This window comes from Gorilla gorilla, chromosome 7, assembly GCF_029281585.2.
Source record: "Gorilla gorilla gorilla isolate KB3781 chromosome 7, NHGRI_mGorGor1-v2.1_pri, whole genome shotgun sequence".
Classification (NCBI taxonomy): domain Eukaryota; kingdom Metazoa; phylum Chordata; class Mammalia; order Primates; family Hominidae; genus Gorilla; species Gorilla gorilla.
Window position 1 is genome coordinate 112,182,751 of NC_073231.2, and position 24,517 is coordinate 112,207,267.

At 35.7% G+C, this 24,517-nt stretch overlaps 1 protein-coding gene across 2 annotated transcripts in view; it reads left to right on the forward strand.

Annotated features, from left to right (window-relative positions):
* The window catches only part of OXR1 (oxidation resistance 1), a 483,216-nt gene that overhangs the window by 75,700 nt on the left and 382,999 nt on the right, over positions 1-24,517 (forward strand). For both annotated transcript variants that reach the window (XM_019032276.3, XM_019032279.3), the window contains exon 2: positions 14,927-15,087. In XM_019032276.3, the coding sequence (XP_018887821.1) occupies positions 15,065-15,087 (23 nt within the window). In that variant the 5' untranslated portion in view covers positions 14,927-15,064. The remainder of the gene's footprint in view (positions 1-14,926; positions 15,088-24,517) is intronic.

The following is a 24,517-nucleotide window of genomic DNA, read 5'->3' on the forward strand; positions in this document are numbered from 1 at the left end:
AAAAAATTGAAACCATGGATTACCTACTGATGGCGCTATAATTCTTTGAAGATCTGAAGGAGATGAAAAAATTTGATCATTCGGTAAAAAGTTGACTTTCAGCTGAAATTCTGGACTAGTACAAAAGATTTTAAAACTATGCAAGATAGATGGAATCATTGGAATGAAGATCATAGAGGAGGGAACTTCCTGGTAATGGGGTTGCAGCAGTTTATTCCCCCCGCCCCGCCCAGTGAATTGAAGAAAACTATCGACAAAGGTAGCAAACAAATTTTCAGTAATATAAATTTTCTTGATATAATTTGGCTTTTTATAAATAAGTGTTATCAGAAGATAATAAAAAAGAGCTAGAATATTACGCATCCAAAGATAGGTTAGCATAACTTTTAAGTGAAAATTGTGGAGGCGATAGTAAACTAAAACCTCTCTACTTGTGTAAATCTGAACAGGCGGGACTATTAAAGAAATGTGGAAGGGTAAATTGTCTATTATGTGGTTCTTAAATCTAAAACTTGGTTGAAAAAGGAAGTATTCAGTCATTTTTCAAGGAGTCATTGTTTCCAGTGGTCCATTTTTTAGGGGTATAGAATCTTAGAACATAAAGAATTGTGGCTGAGGTTTGGGTAAATTTCATTTAATAAAATAAATGGTTAATAAAGTTGCTGTGAAGAAATCTAGTTTGGATGATAAACTAAGAAAATTTCTTTTTTTTTTTCACATCAGCATGAATATCTGAATTATTTTTCCATCTCTAATTCATTTTGCCAGTGGCAACATCATTTCTCCAAGGATGCTGTGGCTTCACTGAATCTTCAGTGGTACTCTCTGAGGTTTAGAGGCCCTTTCTGTTGCGTTCCAAAAAATGGAAGCTCTGGCTGGGCGTGGTGGCTCACGCATGTAATCCCAGCACTTTGGGAGGCCAAAGCGGGCGGATCACGAGGTCAAGAGATAGAGACCATCTTGGCTAACACGGTGAAACCCCGTCTCTACTAAAAATACAAAAACAAAATTAGCCAGGCGTGGTGGCGGGCGCCTGTAGTCCCAGCTACTCGGGAGGCTGAGGCAGGAGAATGGCGTGAACCCAGGAGGCGGAGCTTGCAGTGAGCCGAGATCGCGCCATTGCACTCCAGCTTGGGCGACAAAGCGAGACTCCGTCTCAAAAGAAAAGAAAAAAAAAAAAGGAAGCTCTTTGGTGTTCGATTTTAATTAAGCATGTCCGTGTCTGTGGAGTGAAAGCCAAAGGCTTTTAGAGAATAGGCAATTCTTCTCTAGGCTCAATGAAAGGACTTGTTTAAGAGAAGCCAATTGATTTTTATCACGTTGTGTATTTTCCAATAATGCCCTAAAGAAGAAAACATGCAGATTTCTTTTGTGATCCGTATTTGTGAAAAATGCCTCACTTCAGGATTGCAGTATGCCCTAACAAATAATACTGCCTGTGCCTGGGGGCTGAGTAGTGGTTATCACCAGAGAAGGTCTTACCCTCTTAGAAGTAGACATTAGTTTTCTACTATCTATTGTTTGAGTATGAGTCAAACAGTAGATGCAGATGCCTTCACTGTCTAACAGAGGAAATATCAATAACTTATATGACCTTTATAACATAGCAATTCAACTAAAATTGACTTAACAGATATTTATTGATTGTTGATTGTAGGCGATAAACTCTACTAGGTTGTACGGGGACTAGGAAAAAAATTAAGATATAATTATTGTTCTTGAGGAATTAGTAAAAACCAGATCAAATAAGTAAATAAGTAGTTATTGGGTTTATTTTGCTTTTGTACTTTTTCTAAAATACCTATAAATGATTAATTATATTTTATGTGACTATTACTATATCTGCTGTTTCATTGACTGTCATTTGTTATGACAAAAGGTGGCTCTCTGATTCCCATGGCTAGAAACTTCAAATTCAGTGTTTCTTAAATAATAAGTATTTCTTAAGTAGGTAAATAATATCATATTATTAACATTTAGTGTTCACCTTTGACAGATAGGTAAACCGTAACATGAGTTTTCTGATGAACCTTGCTATAGAAATATGTACAAAATGTATAAAATGTGAAGAGTACATATATGAAGGGAACTGAGTTTTTCCAAGTTTTGAATTAAAGTGGGTATTGATTTTTGAGCTAGATTTTGCAAGACTAATATTTCTGTTCAAGAAGGGAAAGGACATTCCTTGAAATGGGAACATAATGATCAGTTTGTTCATTGTGAAGCATAAGGTCATGGATGCATTTAGTTTATTTGGAGAGAAACCAGGTACATGTTGCCAGGTTTAGGGGGCACGAGGGGTGGGAAAGTTTAGGATGAATATCAACAAGGTGACTTGGGCTGTGCTATGAAGAACATTGAAGCAATGTCTGAAAAGTCTTCAGAAAACACACACAAACACACACGCACACACCCCTACCTATTTATATATTACATTCCTAAGTGCATTGTATTCAAAAGCTGATTTTCCTCGACTTGTCCAACGTTAATTCGGAACATTAACATGCTTATGTTCTGAGAATACAGAAAGATTCATTAAATGTGCCTAAGATATTTTCTCATTTGAAACATTTATTTAAAAAAATTTAATCTGCTGCTTTTTTTAAAATTAAACTGTTTTTTGGCAATCTTTTTTATTGGGCAATCCACATGGGATTGAACCTTTAATGACTCATCAAAATTTATTGTAGATTCTAAAAACATTATAAAAACATTGATAAATATATCAAAACAGCTGGTTTTGAGATATTGTACTTTTAAAAAATGATTATTTATTTAGTGCTACCCTTGAGTACAATAAAGTACACCTGAAAAACTTTGAGTTTTGAACCAAGAATTCTGTTTAATTTTGGGCTAGTTCCAAGTGAAGAGCACTGTGCTAGGCCTTCAGCAGAGAGTGGAAACAAACACACTGAGCAGTAGTAATCCGAGGGAAGACAAGCCAGAAGATATAGCACAGGCCACACTGAAGAGTATCCCAAGCGTAATAGTTAGGTTGTAGGAATAGTCATCAGAGGTTTTCTAAATAAGAAATTTGCATATGTAAGTGCTTTCCCTTAATAAAATTACATTGTAATATGGATTGGAGGGTTAGAGACAAGTTTGAAGGCCAATGCAATAATTTCCAGCTAATTTCCAGCCAGTGATGTGCAAACTGTGTACCAGGAACACCAGTGATCAGTGGAGAGGATTCAAGTATTTGCCAATGATATGTTCCCCATCAAACACTGAAGATTTTTTAATTTTAAGAATTTAAAAAAATTAGGGTGATTTTTTGATTCTTAGGTTTTTGATCATATGATTTTTTGATCATCCAAATGATCAAAATGATCCAAATGTTCAAAAAATCATTATATTATATGTTCCCCATTAAACACTGAAGATTTTAAACTGCCCAAAGAATTTAACTTTTTAAAAAAATTAGGATGTTTGTCCATTCTTAAGATTTTAAAATGTTATTCAGATGCTTTAAAAAATCTGAAAAAAATAAACCAGTCGAGACAAAAGATAATAAGGACTTGAACTTGGGGGATGGCAATCAGAATAAAGAGGAGAAAGTGACTTCAAGATATGCAATTGAGCAGTAAACAAAACAAAACAGAAACAAAAACAACCTCGGGCAACCATTTAATAAAAAATCAGGGAAAATTATTCTGGAAGCCAAAGAAAAAGATCAACTCCATCGATTAAAATTTTGAAAATTATCTCCTGAGAAAATCACATTAGATAGAACTTTGAACAATATTACCATATGGAAAAATGGTGATGGATCCATGAAGAACAGTGAAAATTGGAGAGTTTCGATGTTTCAGCACCCTGGAAGTCAAGGGTTACAAGTTGCCCAAAGAGAGAGGGAAAGGAAAGGATGGGTATAGCAGGCAAAGGGAGTAACACGTCAACATCCTATGAGCTATAGAGGCACAGGTGCACTCAGGAAAATGCAAAGGAGAAATCAGGAACAAGTGGGCAGAGTGGAGTCTGACAGAAGCCTATTGGAATCAGTAGTTAAGTCAATACACCAGTTGACTGGTGATGAGAATGTTAGGGTGAAGCTCAGAAAACAAGAGTGGATGTAAAAAGGTGAAGGCTGTGGGTATAGGGTAATAGTTGGTGGCATTTGTGAATACAGGGAAGAAGTGAGAGAAAGCAATAGTTTGAAGTCACAGCTGAGGCAAGGAAAGATTGTACAGAATCAGAAACAGAGGAGAAAGAACCAGTAAGAGGCAGACATGAAAGATGGAGGCACCGAAGAAGCTTACAATCGCATTAAAGTTCAGGAGAAAATGAGATCAACGCACAGGGACAGAAGTTGTCTTTATAGTTCATATATGAATGAAATGATTTTTTTTCCTCAGGAAATTATAGCAGTATCTGATATAGTTAATTATTCTCGAGAAAATATCTCAAACTGTTTTAGGGTGATCTTTGTTTGAAGTAATAATTTATTTAAAAGTTGCTGTAAGTTTCATAACTGTTTAGTACTCTGGCTATGGTAAATACTTCCTGTAATTTGAACATAAGGATATTTCTGAAGGGGGTGCTTAGGCTAATCACAAATATATACATGTTGCTGTGATAAATGCTTTAGACTAATTACTGACATGCTCAATTGAATACTAATACCTCCCATGAAATGACTTTAATACAAGTAAAATGACAGCTGCACTGCAGTGAGAGGACACATACAACTTTGCATTAGTTTGTCTCCAAGGTTACCATCTGTGCTGATCTGAAGTTTCAATGTGTGGGGTTTCTCAACCTGTGCAAAGACTGTATTTTCAGGATAGGTATCAATAGGATATAAAAGCAGCTTGGAAGCTACTTAAGCATTTATTTGGGATACATCCATGCTGACCTTAATCATTCAATTGTTCTGGAGAGACACATATCTGTGTTCTGTTAGAAATTTTGTGCAACGATTGGGGAAATAGAATGTCAGGATTATTTGACTCCACTTTGCATATACAAATAAAAAGATGTGAATTTACATGTTGTACAACTGAACTACGTTCTGGATAAAATTGAGGGGCAAAACAGATTTGAAAAATTGGATGACTTCTACTCTAGAGTTTTCATAGTTATTTCATAATTAATATTCAAGTTTCAAGAAAATATTTAAAAACTTATAAAAGTATAGACATTTTAGGAGTCTAGAACCTATAAATAAGGCTCCAAATTAAAGAAATGGTATTTTGATAGTCTAAAAGGAAAAGAGAGACTGCTCTTAGTTCAAAGTTGTATAGAACTTAACATTTCTTAATGTGAAACATTTATCATTTTTTCAGCAAATGTTGATTGAATACCTTCCCTGTCCTAGGCACCATGCTAGGCCATAAGTTTGCAAAGTCATTAAAACTTGCTGTCTGTCCTCAAGGAATTTACGATCTAGATGGAAAACAGACCAGCCCAGGTAATTAAACCACCCTTTCTGAAGGTTGTCATGGAATAAGAACAGGATGTTGTGAAAGAACATAGGGGCTGCACATAATGACGATTAGGAAAGTTTGGAAGAAATGATGTGCATGTTGAGATGTAATGAGTTAGAAGTTAGCTGAGCAGAGGGGAAAGGAAAGGGATGAGTGTAGCAGACAAAGAGAAAATAGCACATCAAAGGCCTGTAAGCTGTGGAGACACAGATGCATTCGGGAAAATGCAAATCAGCTTAGCTGAAATATAGTGTGTATTGAGGAGCAGGGGAAAGGAGGTAAGGGTCTCAGTGAGAGAAGGTGGAAAGGAAAGCAGGTGTCAGATCACCTGGAGTCTTGTGAACCATCTCAGGGAACTGATACTTTACTGCGAGGGCAATATAGAGCAATTAAAGAGTGTTGGGGAAGACATCTATTACCACCAGCATCTCCTTGTTCTTCCTCATGATTGTCGTCATCATCGTTGTATGAACTCACTATGTGGCAGGCAATATCAAGTTAGTTCATGCATTTTTACATAAAATTTTTATCATGAGCTTATTACTACATCTAATATTCCTATTTTACAAATGAAGAAATAAACAAGGAATGCACTTAGTTTCCCCAAGCTCACAGTTACCAATAAGCACAGTTGGTGATCGCATCCAGGAGTTTCTGACACCATAGTAGTCCCTGCCTCTCTACTCTGCAGTTCTTATGTAGAAAATGACTGTGTTCCACCAAGAGCACTCAGTTTGCAGTGTATTGCAATGTTGTATTAGATGACAGCTAAACTGGAAAGGGGGGCTGGTTATGAAGTCATTGTTATTAATCAGGCATCAGAAGACAGTGGATAGAGGTAGTGAGAATGGAGAAAAGTGGATGTATTCCAAAGATATCTCAGAGGTAGAATCAACCAGGCTTAGTGATTAACTGGATGGGTGGAACAGTATACTTCTGGCTTGGACGATGAGTATATTTCAGGAAGTGTATTTGTAAAATCCGCTGGATATGTTGGTTCTCCAAGAAGCAGTAATGTCAGAAAGATTACATTTATACATTTCTGGTAGGAATGTAAATTAGTACTTCTATGAAAGGGAGCTTACCAGTGTGTTTTAGAATTTAAAATGTGCATAGGATTGACCCAGAAATTTTATGTGTAGGTATTTATCCACAAATATAAACCGATATTATATCATGTGTATAAGGATATACAATGCAGCATCTTATGTAATTGCAAAATATTGCATACAAACTCAATCTCCTTCAGTATGAGATTGGCTGATGAATTAAGGTAAATCCATTCAATGAAATGCTCTAAAATCCTGAATAGGAATGAGGCATCTCTATATGTGTATTGATAGGGAAATATTGTATATGTACATGACTTTATGACTGTATGTATGTAAAAAATAAAGGTGCAGGTAAAACTGTATATGTTAGGCTGCCATTTTATCAAAGCCAAGTAGATAGATAGATATCGAAGTAGATATAGATATAAATCTGATAGCTGGGTACAGAGGACAGAAAAGGGAGAGATAATTATTCTTCAGCGAATATCCTTTTGATTTTACTCTATAAGCATAGATTTCTTATTAAGAATTAATAACAAGATAGCACAAATTATAAAAATTCAAGGCAGAACTCCCTCTTTTAAAATCTTGTCTCTAGAGAAAGTTTACCTTAAGGGAAAAGTAAAACTGTTAGTTTGGTTTCCTTGTTTATTTTGTGCCTCATTAAGAATTTAACTATGGGCTAGGCATGGTGGCTCACACCTATAATCCCAGCACTATGGGAGGCAGAGGAGGGCAGATCATCTGACGTCAGAAATTCGAGAGACCATCCTGGCCAACATGTCAAAACCCCATCTGTACAAAAAATACAAACATTAGCCGGGTGTGGTGGCGCATGCCTGTAGTCCCAGCTACTGGGGAGGTGAGGCAGGTGAATCGCTTGAACCCAGGAGGTGGAGGTTGCAGTGAGTCGAGATCATGCCACTGTACTCCAGCCTGGGTGACTCCAGCCTGGGTGACGGAGTGAGACTCTGTCTCAAAATAATAATAATAATAATAATTTAACTATATAGACAATCAATTTTCACAGGAAAAATAATATCTTTCCCCAATGATTGACTTATATCCTTCCAAAGTCCTGGAGTTCCAAAAATTCATAATTCAAGTGTAAGAATATAATAATGTCACTATTTAAATTATTATTTTTGAGTCATTCAAGTCATATTGTTGCTAACATTTTATTTTGTTCATTTTTTACATTAAATTTTTTTTCTTATTTTTTAATTGGCAAATATAAATTGTATCTATTTATGATATACAACATGATGTTTTGATGTATGTATACATTGTGGAATGGCTAAATCAAGCTAATGAACATGTCCATTACCTCACTAATGTATCATTTTTTATGGTGAGAACATTAAAAAATCTGCTCTCTTAGCAATTTTCAAGAATGCAATACATCGTTATTAACTATAGTCACCGTGTTGTGTTGTACAATAGATCTCCTGAACTTATTCCTGTAGTCTAACTGAATTTTGTGTCACTCGACTAACATCTTCCCACTACCTCCAGCCTGCCGCCCCTAGTAACCACCATTCTACTTTCTGCTTCTATGAGTTCTGCTTTTGTAGATCTCACATATGACTGAGATCATACAATATTTGTCTTTTTGTTCCTGGCTGATTTTAGCGTGCTATCTTTCAGGTTATCCAAATTGTTTCAAATGACAGAATTTCTTTCTTTTGAGAATTGTCCATTCAGGCCCTTTGCCCATTTTTTTTTTTTTTTAATGGAGTCATTTGCCTTCTTGCTATTGAATTTGTGTGAGTTCATTATCTATTTTTGATATTAACCCCTTTTCAGTTATCCTGTTGGAAAATGTTTTCTCCCATTCTCCCTTCTCTTGTTAGGTTCCTGGCTGATGGGATTACTCCAGGATCACTGTGGAATGGGGTTGGATCTGGGTCATGTTACTGCTTCTGGGTATGCAGCAGGGTCCAAGGTTGACAGGCCTGGTATAGGGGTTCTAGTGGGCACGGATCCCACCTGGTCCCTTGGTGGACTGGGATATCTCCAGGACCTTGGTCCACAGAGCTGGTTCTGGGATAAGGACCTGCTTCAGGGTCCACAGATGGTGGACTGTTACTACATGTGTGGATGAGTGTGGCTCACAGGTGGCTAGGAAGGCTGCATCTACACTGCTACTACATGTGTGGATGAGTGTGGCTCACAGGTCCCTGGGAAAGCTACGTCTATACTGTTACTACATGTGGATGAATGTGGCTTACAGGTCCCTGGGAAGAAGTGTGGCATCCTCCACGTCCCTGGGAAGGCTCCATCTGGGTCACTGTAGGGGCCCCTAGGCAGCCAATACTGCCCTGGTCTGTGGCTGAGGGGGATCAGGATCTCCAGCTGAGACTAAGTCTTCAAGTCTGTCTCTGGAGTCATGGACAGGCGTGTCTCCCAGCAGGTCCCTGAGCAGACAAGCCTGCTCTCAGATTGCAGTTGAGAGGGGCTGGAGCCTAATGCAGTGCTATTTTAAGACCCACAGGAGGCCAAGGTCAGAGTCAGCCTGCAGGAGCACTGACCAGCTTATCTCCCTCCAGGTCCCTCTGTGGGCAAGACTTGTCTCAAGCTGCAGGTGAGACGGCTGGAACCACTTCTCAGGGTTGTTTCAGGATCTGTTGTGGGACCTAGGTCAGCTGGCCTTCCTGCAAGGCAGGACGTGAGTCTCTTTGAGTCCCTGGGCAGACAGAACGACTTTCTGGCTGTCCCTTAGCGTATTAACACCTGGAGAGTTCTTGGTAGTTAGCTAGATGCTCTGAAGTTTGGACATAAAAGACACAATTACTGACCTTTGCAAAAACAAAAGTCATATGAAAAATGAAGTACACATTTTAATGTGGAATGTATTTTAGTTGTAGATTGCTTCAGAAGAGGGGAGATCAGAGAAGCATGAAACTATCTGGCAAGAATTCACAGGATCTGTGGACCTTGTATTGATTCTGGAAGAATTTGGATAAGTGAGATTAGAGGGGAAAGAAAACTTCAGTACAGAGAAGAATCAGAAATGTATAGTATATTCAGAGCTCAGGTATGAGCATTGTAAGTAAGCAAGCTCAAGCAGAATAGAGAGCCTAGGTTAGGAAATATCAATAAGGTTAAGTTTATAGGGAAACCAGAAAACAAGAAAGAGGCTTTAGATTTTATGTGAAAATAAAAAGGAATCCACCTTGTGAAACTCAAAAGAGTCTAATATTTCTTTGATAATTTGTTCTGCTAACATTTATTTGAATCTTTAGCATAAAAGTCTTCTCTTCATACCTCATGCATTTTATTCTTCATTTTATGCCCATTAGCTCTTGTAGTGCCCTGAGTGGAATTCAAATATATATGTACCTCATTACCTGCACAGTACATCTCTTAAAACAAAATCCAATGGACCCTTGGATATCCCAGTTTGAAATTATCTATAATGTTTAGTATCCCCTTTGGAATTGAAGCCTAATTTTCTGCAGGCAAGGCGATGTCATTCACTGTGTACACTTAATGCTTATGGTGCTTATGGTCAAAACCTTGAACCATTTTGGTTCTTCCAAGAACCGTTTTTATAGATTTACTGTTTTAAATATGAAATATAGAAAACCTATATTTATTATGTGGTAGGTTACTTAAACTGATATTCACAGAATTTTAAGATCTTAATGATACAGCAGCATCTAGGTATGCATAGAAGTAGTTTAGAAAAATGTGTCTTTTGCTTAAATAAAATCACTTCACAGAAGATTTGTGAAATGGCAAAGTAATTACAACTAAACAAATTTATTAGAATATAGTATTTTTTTTTCAGATGGATTTGAAGCCTAAAATCTCATTCATGAATAAAATGATTAAAATAATTATTTTGGTAAAGTATCATCCCAATAATCCATTGTTGTATTCAAGGACTCTTCACATTTTAATAAATATGTTAAAAGAGAGAGGGTTTATTAAATTCACATCCTATTTTCCTTAATATTGCACTAAATGAGTGACCTAAAGAGAACAATTGTGTTTATGCTTATAGCTTATATCATAGCTGGGCATTCAGGGGAAGTCAAATCACTCCATATATTTTAAAATGTTTCCTCTAATATGAAGATATAGTCTTTCTCTTGTGAAAAAGGGACAGATCTCACTCTTAGCAATGTTAGAATTGTGGCTGAAAGCTATGAATTCGTATGTAAGCGTGGAGAATGATGTTGGAGATTTGTGTTAAGATTATGAATCACCAAAATGAACAAAAAATTTAAACTTATGTGAAGATTTTAAAGATGTTTTCTCTGGAAAGATTACATTGATAAGCAATCAATCATTTACATGTAATTAAAAAAATAACAAGCCCAATACAGGGTTTTAAAAAAAAATCACATCATAAAAAAGTAAATATAACAGGCTTTTTAATTTTTTTCAACTCAGTAAGCTTTGAGTGCCTGTTAGGCACATTGTGCCTATTCTTGACAAAATAAATCAGATAGTTATAAGTTATAAAAGAAAAGGAAAGATGATATAACAACAAAATGAATGTTAGAGTGATTAGTATAATTGCTATGAATGGTCACTATAAATTTTTTTTGTGCTTGGATATTTACTTCTTATAAACATGTAAGTTTTTTTTCTTTTTCTTTTTTTTAATTTTTGGTGTCATCAGAAAAAATGCAATTCTTTAATATTTATTTCATTTTAGAAATCTACATATAAGCTTATCAAATTCCAAGTTGGTAGTTATTGCAGGTAAAGGACATTGAGTAAAGATTGCACTTTTAAACATTATGGCTAGGATCTTAGGAAATTATCCTGAACTTTAAGGACTAAAAACAATACCCTGTCAAAGAAAAAATGCATCAGACAGTTAAACAGCTGCAAGGAAAACTGGATTCCGTATTATTGCAATAGAGGAGAGAGACTGAACACAACTCCACTAAAACAAAAGGCAGAAGTGTTTTTAAGTGCTGGATTGAGCTCGCAGAAAAGTTCTAGAGGACACTGAGTGAGGGCATGGTTGGTCAATTTGACTATGCCATCTTTGTTTACTAATTGGCACTTATTTAAATTAGACTTCTACCCTCCCACAGGGAGAGGCAGCTGGCAAAACTATCTTTTTCAATGGCTACATTTTAAAGGGATGGCTCCCAGGTCCTTGAGAAATACATTACTGGATTATGAAACTGACAGGTGGTTGACACAAGATTTGCATCTCAAAGGGGCAGAGAATGGATTTACAATTCCAAGTTTCCTGAAGTAAATACCCTAAGGAAAAGGAAGTCAGGAGGCCATAGACAGGAAGAAACCCACTTAAAGTTTAGTCAAACTGAGGGAAACATTAAGGCTATCTTGGTCAACTCTTCAGTTATATTAAATTGTACCATGTACATTGACAATATTTGACCATTTTTGACCTACAAAAGCAATGGGTTCATATGGCTCTATCTAAGATTCTAGGATCCAGTTTGTTTTTGTATTATTTTTACATTCTGCAGAAGCAAACAATTCTCCACTTATGGTTTTTAGTTTTACACTTTCTTATTTCAAAAAGGACTTAGGGGGATTTTATGTGTATTTACATTAAATAATATATATATGTATGCATATGTTTGTATATATCTGTGTGCTTATTTAAAAAAGGTTAAAATTGAAGTTGGCAAAAATAATAATAAAAAAAAGGTTAGCAGAAGTCTTGAATACTTCCTAAAGGAATGTCACAGATTTGTTTCAGAGCTTCCCATAAGTTAATGCAAGGAAAGAAGTGTAGTAAGTTGCAGTAATGACCCTAGGAGAAAAGCAACCCAGAAATTTAGAATAATAGTTTTACAGGTGTTCAGACCTAACACAGTTTTTTCCTTTAAGTGCTCATAAAGGCAACATTTGTGTGTTGGCAACTTGTCCACTAAGCCTAATAGTTGATTTCATAGTCTGGGTTTTTGCTCGTTGATTGTTTTTTTTTAAATGATGTCTCTCAATGCAAACTTGGCAAAACTCCACAGTGTAATTTAGTAGAAGCAATTTGATTAGGTATGAAAATAACAACATCCAGATACACAGTCCTCTAAAGATGGAATTAAATATATCTAGAAGAATGAATTGCATCAGACAATATTCCATATATATGTGTATATATATGTGTATATATATGTGTGTGTGTGTGTGTGTATATATATATATATATATATATATATTATATATATATATGCTTTTTTTTTTGGTAAACTGAACCCTCGATAAAAATCAGGCAATACAGCTTGGAAACTTTTGAAGTTAACTGTCTGTTGTGGTGTCAGAATTTGGAGTTCCTTTGCCTTTACAGATGTAAGTCTATATGCCGTAACAATTTTACCAAGGACAGGATAGACAGCCTCTTTTGGAATGTAAACAGACAAGTTAGGATGTGGATGAAACTTCATAGCTGCTTACTTCACTGGCAAGCCAATATTATTATTCTGGCAGTCAGGGTCCAGCTAAAATTAGAATTCATTAAAATCATGGTTCTTGCTTTATTCCTTGATAGCCACTCATATGCGCTTGTATGCACACAACAATTTTCAGAGTGTGCTTTATTTTTGTGCTTTTTTAAAAAATGATGGACTCTATGTTAAATGGTGAGTTTTTTTATATGTAAATATTATATTTTATTAATCCTTGTATCATTAATACTAAGAGTAATAGGGCACGGGAAATATTTTGTTTGCTTATGAATGACTTAAGGAAGCTGAAGTTTGATATTTAAAATTATAAATATAAAATGTAAAATTGTCAGTAAACAATGGACTGATTCCATCTCTCCTTTGCCCCATGTTTTCCGCTTTGCAGTAAGTAAAAAAACCACAAAACTTTGGGGGTCAAGGTCACCAAGTCTCAAACGTGGTGGCAGACGCTGCTAGTTTTCTGCCAGTATCCACTTCCCCACCTTCCTTACCGACAGGCACTTTGGTTTACGGTTAGGACACTAGATGCCCGGAATAATGGCTGCATTTTCCAATTGTCTTTAGAGTAAGAGTGGCCAAGTGTCTAAACTCAGGCCAATAAAATGTAGGCAGAAATGTCATGTGTAAATGTTAGGAAGCATCCTTCTTTTCTTCCTCCTCCTTTCTGCTGGCAGGAATGCAGACATGTTCGCTGGAGCTCAGCAACCTCTTGGACCATGAAGGCAAACACATGATTGAGAAGGGTGGACTACAAGAAAGAATACACCTCCTTCCCTGGTGTCCATGGAGTTGCCATATATGCCTTGGCCTTCTCAGGTCGAGATTTATTTGTATGAAAGAAAAATAAACTTTTTTCTAAGCCACTTTATTTAGTGGCTTTTTCTTAAACTTGCAGCCAAGCCTAATGGTAGTCATTTGGGGCACATCTTTGGAAATCCTTCCCAACTCCCTGAGACTGGGCTGGAAGCCCCCTCTTCTGTGCTCCCACATGCCCTGTATGTGCCTTTATTAGAACACTTTCCCTATTTTATTGAAATCATCTTATTTTACATAAAACATTATTTGAGCGCAAGAACAATGTCTTATTCATTCATCCCTGAGCTAAAGCTAGGATAGTGTACGTTCACATAGGATATGCTCAATAGGTATTTGTTTAATTGAAAAACACTGGGTTAATGACGTGACTGAATAAAGTGCTAACAGTACTATGGAATTAATTTGATTGATTTTGATTCAAAATCATAGGACACTATAGTGGATGTCAAAATACATGTGTGGAGATGTTTGTCATGTTTGTTACATACATAACACCCTGGCTTATCTCCTCCATGTTAATCAATATAAATCATTTTTCCTATTATTTAGTGAATAATTCAATTCACTAAATTATTTAGTGAATAATTCACTAAATTATTTAGTGAATAATTCACTAAATTATTTAGTGAATAATTCACTAAATTATTTAGTGAATAATTCACTAAATTATTTAGTGAATAATTTAATTCACCATCTTATTTAGCGAATAATTTAATTCGCTAAATTATTTAATGAATAATATTTTGTTAAAGCCTTGGGTGTGATGGCAACTTGTGTCATGGAATTCTTTTCTTTCTTTCTTTCTTTCTTTCTTTCTTTCTTTCTTTCTTTCTTTCTTTCTTCCTTTCTTTCTTTGCTATGGGCTAATCTGGATCTTTGTTCTAATCTTTTTATCACAGGTATGTAAAACTGATTTGGAGAGTATAACCATATGAGAAAATATTTGGTTCCTCCAAATCACATTCTCTCATTTCCCTGAATTCTCTACTCCAGGGATTGAACATTTTATTAACTGTTCAGATGGTTTTAAAAGTAAAGCATTCAGCTTATCATATGGTTGGTTTAATTTTATCTTTGGTTTATTACATGTCTTATATTTTAAGAAAAAGATCATATTTTTTGTGTGTATCTTATACCATGACAAAACCATTGATTTGGATGAAATAAATCTGTGACAAACCACATAGACCAGGTACTAGAGATATTCATTTATTTCTTTTCTTTATAGGTCCTCTCAAACTGTGAGTAACTAAGTGGTTTGTGCATCATTCCAGAAGCAAAGCTAAAATTTTTAGCGGTGTTGTTGACTTGACCTGCTAATTTCCTGTTCTGGAATCGAGAAAAGACTCCTCAACAAGTTGCTGCAATGTCTGTATCTAATCTATCATGGTGAGTGAATGGTTTTCTTGCCTTAAATGTAAATGAAAATATATCATGAGCAGTGTTTTATGAGGGAGTCATACAGGCAGAACTTGGGCAGAGAGAAAACTTAAAAATCTGGTTTCCAAAGATTATTGTCCCATGTTAGCGTAAAGAAAGCAATCTAGGTTTAGAAGTCTGACACTTTCAGTGCTATGATATCGGGGGGCTCTGGAAAGGATTGAAGCCTCGCACTGAATCCCAGTGACCTCCAATACCTTTCTTCCCAGCACACCCTAGGAGAGAGAAGTAATATTATATCCTTTCGGTATTCCTTGCTATCGGTATATTCCCAGATATAGGACTAGCAAGCTATACGGGTGGCTGTCAGTGTGGGGTAGATATTTGCTCATCAGTACTTCTTTTCTTCAGGTTTTATATTTCAACAAATCTACCCAGATTAAACTGAATAGAACTGAAATACGGAAGAGAAAAATTTGTTATAGATGCACATCTCTAAATAGCTGGCATTCTAAATAATCTTTGACTTTCAGTGCATGTTTAAAAGCTGTTTGGGATTTAAAAAAAGAAGTGTAAGGATATTTTTCTGACAAAAAAATGAGCTTTTCTGTAGCAATGAAGAACAATACTAGTAGGGATAAATTTGAAGGTATTTTATTGAACTTTGACTTTTTTATATAAAGAGATGAGTAAGTGACATTTATATAAATTTACAGTATTCAATACATGAATATAAGGAAAATCTGGTAATTTTTTCCATTTCTTTAAGAATTCATTTTATCCTTGCTCTTCAATTTGTGCTGGAAATGTAGATAGCATCAGATTAAACAGTTGTTACTGGCTCAACTTAGCTCCATAAATTTATTTTTAGTGAAGTCAGCAATTTTTTTAGGGCAAGGATGTAATTATTTGTTTAGATTCGGAGTCATGTTTCTGAAGGACCCACTGTTCATGGACTCCCTAGAAGATATCCTTGGATCTTTTGGCCTGGGTGCTAAGAATCTCAGTTTGAAAAAAAAAAAAAGAATTAAAGAAACTAAAGTATAATCAAACAAATTTCATTTAAACTGTGAATTATTACTGCACAGTATGTTTTCTTATTATATTATTATTAAAATTAAAAGTTTTTAAAAATGTAATTTTTGTAGAACCTGTGAGTCATTTCGAGCTCCTGGGAGACCTTGACACGTTTCCTTAAAGAAATTATACTCCTGGCAAATTGTGTGTAGGAGATGAATTCTCAAAAAGCAGGGAGCATGTCAAAGAAGGGGGAGGGGAGGGTTGGGGAAAGGAAAAGGAAAGGGCAGGAGATTGAAACAGGTATGATTGTTGTATTTCAAGATAGTGTGCAGTGCAGCCTGGTTCACAGGGTCAGGGCAGGACTAACATTGAGGCCTGGCCTCGGCGCATACTTCTATTAACTGCTTTGATGTGATATGAGGGTATGATTGTTGCTCCAAAACACAGTGAACTCCACAAAGAGAGAGACTGCATGTCATGGTTCCAGCCCAATTGTCCAGCACAGCACCTAGAATTTAGTAGATATTCTGTAAGTGCATGCTTGGAAATGAGTGAAAAAATGCAAAGCAGGTAATTCAATGGTAAATAAATGTTATCCTTCTAAAAGAAAGCTTTAAATTGTGAGGCTATATTATAGAATTCATCTATGTGGAATTTGTAAGAATTCTTTCCATGTTACAGCTTCAGATTTTATAGAAATGATTCTTGGATATTTTTATCAGCACTATCCTCGATTCTAGCTAGTGTTCTGCATTAGATTTCCATGCAGGGAGCTATTAATTTGTTTTACCAGTGTCACCCCCACCATGCAGCTGTGAGGTGTTTGGCATCCTCATTCTCCCACTTAGCATTTGGGTTGCCCAAGTGCTGGCAGCAAAGGAGACAAGAAAGTAAATCTAAAACATGCAAAACGAGTCACTGATTTATGTCACTGATACCTAGTTTAGACATCGTTAACCTTCTTTTTTTTTTTTTATAATAACCTTTGTAATTCTTCTATATTCCTAACATCTTCTAATTTTTATTTTGGGGATTATTGTTTTATAAATATTTTAACAGGAATGCACAGTAACTCATCATTACATTAATTTAGTTAAGCTGTTATAGTCCCTCATCGGGCTCTCTGTTTTGAAATCCAGAAACAAAGACATGGAAATATTGACTGATATGGGAAAATTAACTGGGTTGAAAGATTATTAATTTAAAATAAGACATGTAACATTTAAGTGTATGCCATGCTTGATTTAGCCTGACTAGTGCATTCTCTAACTGTTGTGGAAAACTACACGGGAATCTAAATCAGAAGTTTGGCTGATAACCATATAATCATAACAAGGAGAGCTACGTGCTTCCAGTGTTCAAAGGAATCAGGATAGGATACACTTGGCAGGATACACCTGTCAATAAAGGATCCACCTGCTGAACACAGAGGTCAGCCTCGCAGGGCAGCTTCTTCGTGTCTAGGAGTTGGATTAGCACTGCCAATGTTTGCCCCGATGATTCTGAGTTCCACTTCTGCCAGACTCTGTCTGCTTGGCTGTCTTGTCAGTGTTGCCACTGAGCTTCTAGTCAAAACTTCCTGCAATCTGTGAACAGTGTAGTCTGCCTACTATGACATCATATTAGTTGACCACATCCACGTGTTGATTTTAAAATGTAACTCTGAGGTTAATGTGGGAAGTGCAGGATGCCTGTTGTGACTCTCGTAGAAAACCTAGGAATTTTAAAAGCATAGGTTAGTATAGTTAAAGGCATATTTACAGATACCTAAGCAATTCTCCCAGCTTTTAAATACCCTGTATAAGAAAGTTATCTTTTTATACATTAAAAAAACTTCTTGCTGTAATAGTTATGTGTATGATACTTGAAAAAAATATATAAATAATTTAGCCATTTCATGTAAAATCTAAGAAATATATTTAATCTAGGAAACTTCCAAGTTTCCAGGAAACTATCTCAGTTGGAAAAAAGGAATAGTGGAACTTGATTGTTTCATGAATCTTCCTATTTAGTAAATAATGATCAGAGAGAGACAATGAGTAAGTTGATGCTGGTTGAAATAGAAACAAAGGAATGCGCAGAATCTGTTGCAGAAAACTACGAATAGGTGACAGATTCCAGGCTAATCTGAGGGAAAGAATTGTTTCTGGTAGCATGGATAAGTAATTGGAGACAAAATACTGGTCAGCATATGTACAGTAACACTAAAATAGTGGGAACTTAGTGTGTAGTAGGGCCTGGAGATTAGCAAGGAATTGGTTTAGTAGTGGAGGGTCTCAGTATGTTGATAGAGATCCTAGTGAAGGCTCAACTGATTTTGCAAGATGACATCTTTTTGACCCAAATTATTTTTCACTATGATGCCTGCACACACTTCAATTTTGGTCCCCAAATCTGTTAAAGACTGGACAGCATCTTGTGGAGGTGATAGTAATTCTTCTAGAGCCATGTATGGGAGAAAGAAGTCACTGGATGAAAGGCAGAATCCAAGTAACCACTCAAAAACTAGTGAGCATCTATAACACGCCATGTCCTGTGCTAAGCACAGGGAAACAGTATTGGTTAAAAGTAATGACTGCTCTTTTTGGAGCTCATTTATAAGCCAGAAGACTGATAAGTGATCAAATAGCTCTGATTTAATGTGATAAGCGCTTTAAAAGATAAAAGGTACGTGCAGAATGTGTTTGAAAACAAAAGGGATATTTGTTTTTCCTGCTTGGGATGAAATGACTTATTTTTCAGAAATACAAATACACCTCTTGCATTTATTCCTAAATATAAAGAAATAAACTAATTGCAAGTGGTCAAACACTACAGAAAAATTATATAGCAGAAACTAAAAATGACCTAAATCTTATCATTCACAGAAAACCATTGTTTAAAACATTTATGTATATTATTTTCTGCATATATTCACTGTTTTTTTTTTTTTTTGCAAAATTAGACTCAAACCATGTATGATACTTTGCCATCTTCTGTTTTTAGTGAACAGTTTCTATGGCCCTCACTCCATTTGGTGGATATAGAGCCACATCATCACCTATAGAGGCTGGTGTATCATTGCAGGGCAGTAGTGTTGTTTAGCCATCTAGGTTGGACCTTCAGATAGCTTCCACTTTTCTTTTATATGATTGTAAATATTTCTGCTGTGGGGAAAATTATTCAGAGATTATTGGTCACAAAGTACTGTGCCATTCAGGGTATGCAGCAGAGCCCTATCTTGTTGCAACTACCTGGATTGTAGACATCAAGGCCCTGGAAGAAATAGTGTTTCTGCGAAAGAGTCTTGTTAATTCATCTTCTTTTTTTTTTTAGTTTTAGAAAAGGGTCCATTATGTATGCTCACCCTTTTCCCAGATTTAGTTCCTCATAAACATCAAGTAATGTGCTGGTAACTGGGAAATACTGCAGTTGGTTAGTAGAATTTTATCAGAAGTCAACAAAATATTCCGTTTTGCATGCCTACAGATTGGAAAAATAACAAAGCCTAAGTTGGGTAAGTTATTAATGTTTTGACTAAATTTAGAAATGGTGAATGATCTTCATTACATATGTATATCATTTAAAATACTATTATGAATGTTGGCAATTTCAATAACACTTTAATAGGAAATAAATACATTTGAATTATTCTCTTTATCCAAAAATAATGATTCTTTTTAGGCTGGGTGCAGTGGCTCACGCCTGTAATCCCAGTACATTGGGAGGCCGAGGCGGGTGGATCACTTGAAGTCAGGAGTTCAAGACCAGCCTTCCCAACATGGTGAAACCCCATCTCTACTAAAAATACAAAAAATTTGCATGGGTGATGGCGCACACCAGTAGTCCCAGCTACTCAGGAGGCTGAGGCAGGAGAATTACTTGAAACCAGGAGGCAGAGGTTGCAGTGAGCAGAGATGACACCACTGCACTCCAGCCTGGGTGACAGGGCAAGACTCCATCTCTAAACAACAACAACAACAAAAAAAACAAAAAAAGTAATAATTTTTTTTAGAATTTTAGAGTTGAGAAAAATGCAAAATTAGAAATGCGGAAAGTTTGCTTTGTAAGATTATTCACATTACTTATAATATTTATATCTGACTTCTTATTTAATGAATAAATGAAGAAGTTGAATCATTCTATATTGTTCTTTGGCACCTGCATTTAGGATGAGAAAATTCTGGAGAGACAGAAGCAGCCACTTCATTTTAAGGAGGTGGAATGGGGAAATCAAACTCTTTTCTCAAAAACTGCTATAGCCACTGTTTTGCAAACTACTTGTCCTATTTGTGCTGCTAAATTGCAGGCTCTCAGGGACCATACTAATGTACTTGTATTTGCAATGGCAGAGGAAGTAGAGACTTGAACTGTCTCTATTTGTGGAACAATCAGGACCTGCAGGGGGAACAATGTGGATAAATAGAGATTGTAAGGGAAGTTATTAGCCCCAGTTTTATAGTAAAGGAGGAAAAGTCAGAATTTTGAAGGGTCTATCGTTGTCAAGAAGGAAAAAATAAAGAGAAAGGTTAGATATGAATATAAGGCTGATATTTCCAATTTTTTTTAGAAGGAGACCTCTGTGTGATAGGAAAAGCTTAGTTGTGAGATAATATGAGTATTTCTCAGTGGTAAGTTCATGTTGAATGAATGACTGTTTCATTATGGTACTGAGAAGAGAGTGGGTTTGAGAACCTGAAACCAAAGAATCTTCCTGTTAAGTGGAAATGGTCAGCTTGTAAAGGAGTAGAGACAGAGTAGAGTAACTCAAGTTTAGGGGAGCATAAATTAAGAGAAAATAACCTAGGAAGAGAAAAAAAAAAAAGAATAGAATAGCCAAAACAAAAGCTCAAGAGGAATAAAAAATGTGTCCTCCCAAATTACATAAAACTTTAAGGTAAAGTGTCACTATTTGGGTTAAAGTTAAATTTAATGAATTCTACAAAATGCCAATGTCTTCCTATTCAAAATATGCCTTTTCAAATTGAAAGTCTTTCATTAGTAAAATGATTAATACTATTTTGATTTGGGATTGACACTTTAATTAAATACACTACATTTTTAGAATCCGCAACCATTTTTTGGCTTTGAGCTATGTGCCTTTAGAATAACTTTTTAAAAATTAGACATTTATAAGAGACTTGGATATTTTTCTTCTTGTATCTCCCTCAAATTATTTCTCTTTGAATAGTCAAGTAATTAGTAAAACACTATATTTTAATTTTGTCTTTAAAAACTAATGCCAACTAGACATAAATCACATCCTTGAAAGGAATTGCTTGGTAAGTTTTGGTCTAGATAGAGGAGTTTGATTTCCTGTGCATTTAATGAGCCTGAGGTTGCAGGTTCTAACCCCACAGGGACTAATAAGTTCTATTCTCTTTCTTTTCCAAAGCCTGCTAGACCTGTAACCTTGACCAGCCCTCCTTCTCAAACTTGCCATTGGTCATAAGTCATTAGAAATAATTGATTGATTATCACCAGCTTACAACCAGGTTTGGGGAAAAATATAAACATGAAAATCAAGTGTTCTTTAGGGGTTGATAATGGGTCACATGTATCATCTTCCTTTTGAATATCATCCAGGTCAAATAATTTAGATTTACGCTTTGAAATAAGACTTTTCATCATTCTCAAATGAATCATAATTTACTTTCTTGTGGAAGATCTACAGTGAATTATCACACCAATATTCCCTTAGACTGTAGAAGCTTTAACATAAAACTGGGCAGTCCATTCCAAACCTTAAGGCTAGAGTTTCTAAACACCACCCATTTGTGGACTTGAACAATTAGGTAAAAGACCAGCAAATCGTCTACGATATAATTTAGTTATCAAAATAGATATGTAGGCTAAGAGATGTTACTTTCAGCATGATCAAATAAAATTGACTGTCAAATCTTAAACACTATTTTCCGTAAGTGTATAAAATTATCAACATTGTGTTATCCTAGTAAAAAAAAATAAAGAGAAAGGTTAGACATGAATATAAGGCTGATATTTCTAATTTTTTTTAAAAGGAGAACTCTGTGTGATAGGAAAAGCTTAGCTGTGAGATAATATGAGTATTTCTCAGTGGTAAGTTCATATTGAATGAATGACTGTTCCATTACGGTACTGAGAAGAAAGTGGGTTTGAGAGCCTGAAACCAAAGAATCTTCCTGTTAAGTGGAAATGGTCAGCTTGTAAAGGAGAAGAGACAGAGTAGAGTAACTCAAGTTTAGGGGAGCATAAATTAAGAGAAAATAACTGAGGAAGAGAGAAAAAAAAGAATAGATACATTCTCCATCTTCTTTCATGTATTACATTTTGTTTGGTTTTTATTTGTTTTTAAAATTTCCAGCTTGATTATAAAACTATTCCAGTTTAAGCAATCACTTTTCATTACCATTATATGGTCAATAAAAGAATTCAATGCATTCATTTACACTTAGTTTTATGTTTCCCTTTTTTTTTTTTTTTTTTTTTTTTTTTTGAGACGGAGTCTTGCCCTGTTACCCAAGCTGGGGTGCAGTGGTGCAATCTCGGCTCACTGCAACCTCTGCCTCCCGGGTTCAAGGGATTCTCCTGCCTCAGCCTCCCAGGTAGCTGGGACTACAGGTGCGTGCCACCATGCCCGGCTAATTTTTTGTATTTTTATTAGAGAGAGGGTTTCACTGTGTTAGCCAGGACAGTCTCGATCTCCTGACCTCGTGATCTGCCCTCCTTGGCCTCCCAAAGTGCTGGGATTACAGACTTGAGCCACCACGCCCGATCTATGTTCCACTTTTAAGGGTAGGTTCATTGATATGAGCTTTGAGAATAATTTAAAGTTAGTTTATGAATGAATAATTTTAGAATAATTCTTGCTCAATTAGAGATAAATTAGTATAATTTATTTCTAAACAGGCAGTATATTATTTTTATTAAATTAGAATTTAAAAATATTTATATTCATTCATTTCTTTATTCAACAAATTTTTGAGCATCTACATTGTACAATTTACTATTTTCAATGCTGTGGAGAGAATGATGAATGACAGAAATTTCTGCTCTCATGAAGCTTAGATTAATTTTTATCTATATCTGTGCTGAAGACAGATATAGATAAAAAATATGTCAGCATGACAGATAGTGATATGTATTTTGAAGAATAAGCAGCTCATAAAGATAGAGTATGATGGTAGAGGATTGGGGAGTTAGTATGAAGAGGCTCCTCAGAAGTGACATTTAAGCAGAAATGAACTATACAACTCTTAGAGGAAAACCATTTCAGGCAGAGAAACAGAAAGGACAAAGAACCTGGGACTGAAAAGTATCTGGTATGCTTGGGGAACTGTCTAGGAAGCCAGGTAGGTGGAAAACAGCCAATAAAGGGGAGAGTCCCAGGAACTGAGCTTAGAGAGGTAGCAGGGAGGCATGTAGGCCAAGAGAAAGACTGGAGTGTGTTCTAAATGTGATGGGAAATTTTGCCCTCCCTTCCTAGGTTACAGGTGAGAGTTCATATGAAATGTAAATTTAGAGAAATTCAGTGATAGGAATAATTGAGTGTTGAAAGCAGAGTCTTGACACGATCTGATTTCTAAATTCAAAAGGATTTCTCTATGTTCTTCAAAGTTTATGAAAAAAATTCATATTGTATCCTTAATATAAACATATGACAGAAAAATAAGATATAATAAAAAAAAGAAAAGATACCAAGGTAATGGAAGACGATTTTCATGAATATAACCAGTTTCTCATTATTATACATTTTAAGAGATTCGACAAATCTGACACATCTGAATAATTAAGGACATGGTATGTGTTTTGTTTTGTTTTATTGCATTTTATTTTATTTTTTATTTTTATTTTTTGTTTCTTCTTAAAAAAATGGGATATATGTGCACAATTTTCAGGTTTGTTACATAGGTGTACGTGTGCCATGGTGGTTTGCTGCACCTATTGACTCGTCCTCTAAGACCCCTCCCCTCAACCCCCACCCCCCAACAGGCCCTGATGTGTGTTGTTTCCCTCTCTGTGTCCATGTGTTCTCAATGTTCAACTCTTACTTATGAGTGAGAACACACACGGTGTTTGGTTTTCTGTTCCTGTGTTAGTTTACTGAGGATGATGGCTTCCAGCTTCATCCATGTCCCTGCAAAAACATGATCTCATTCCTTTTTCTGGCTGCATAGTATTCTGTGGTGTATATGTACCATGATTTCTTTATCCAGTCTACAGTTGATCGGCATTTGGGTTGGTTCCATGTCTTTGCTATGGTAAATAGTGCTGCAGTAAACATACTTGTGCATGTGTCTTTAGAGTATAATGATTTATATTCCTTTGGGTATATACCCAGTAATGGGATTGCTGGGTCAAATGATATTTCTGGTTCTAGATCCTTGAGGAATCACCACAGTGTCTTCCACAATGGTTGAACTAATTTGCATTCCTACCAACAGTGTAAAAGCATTCCTAT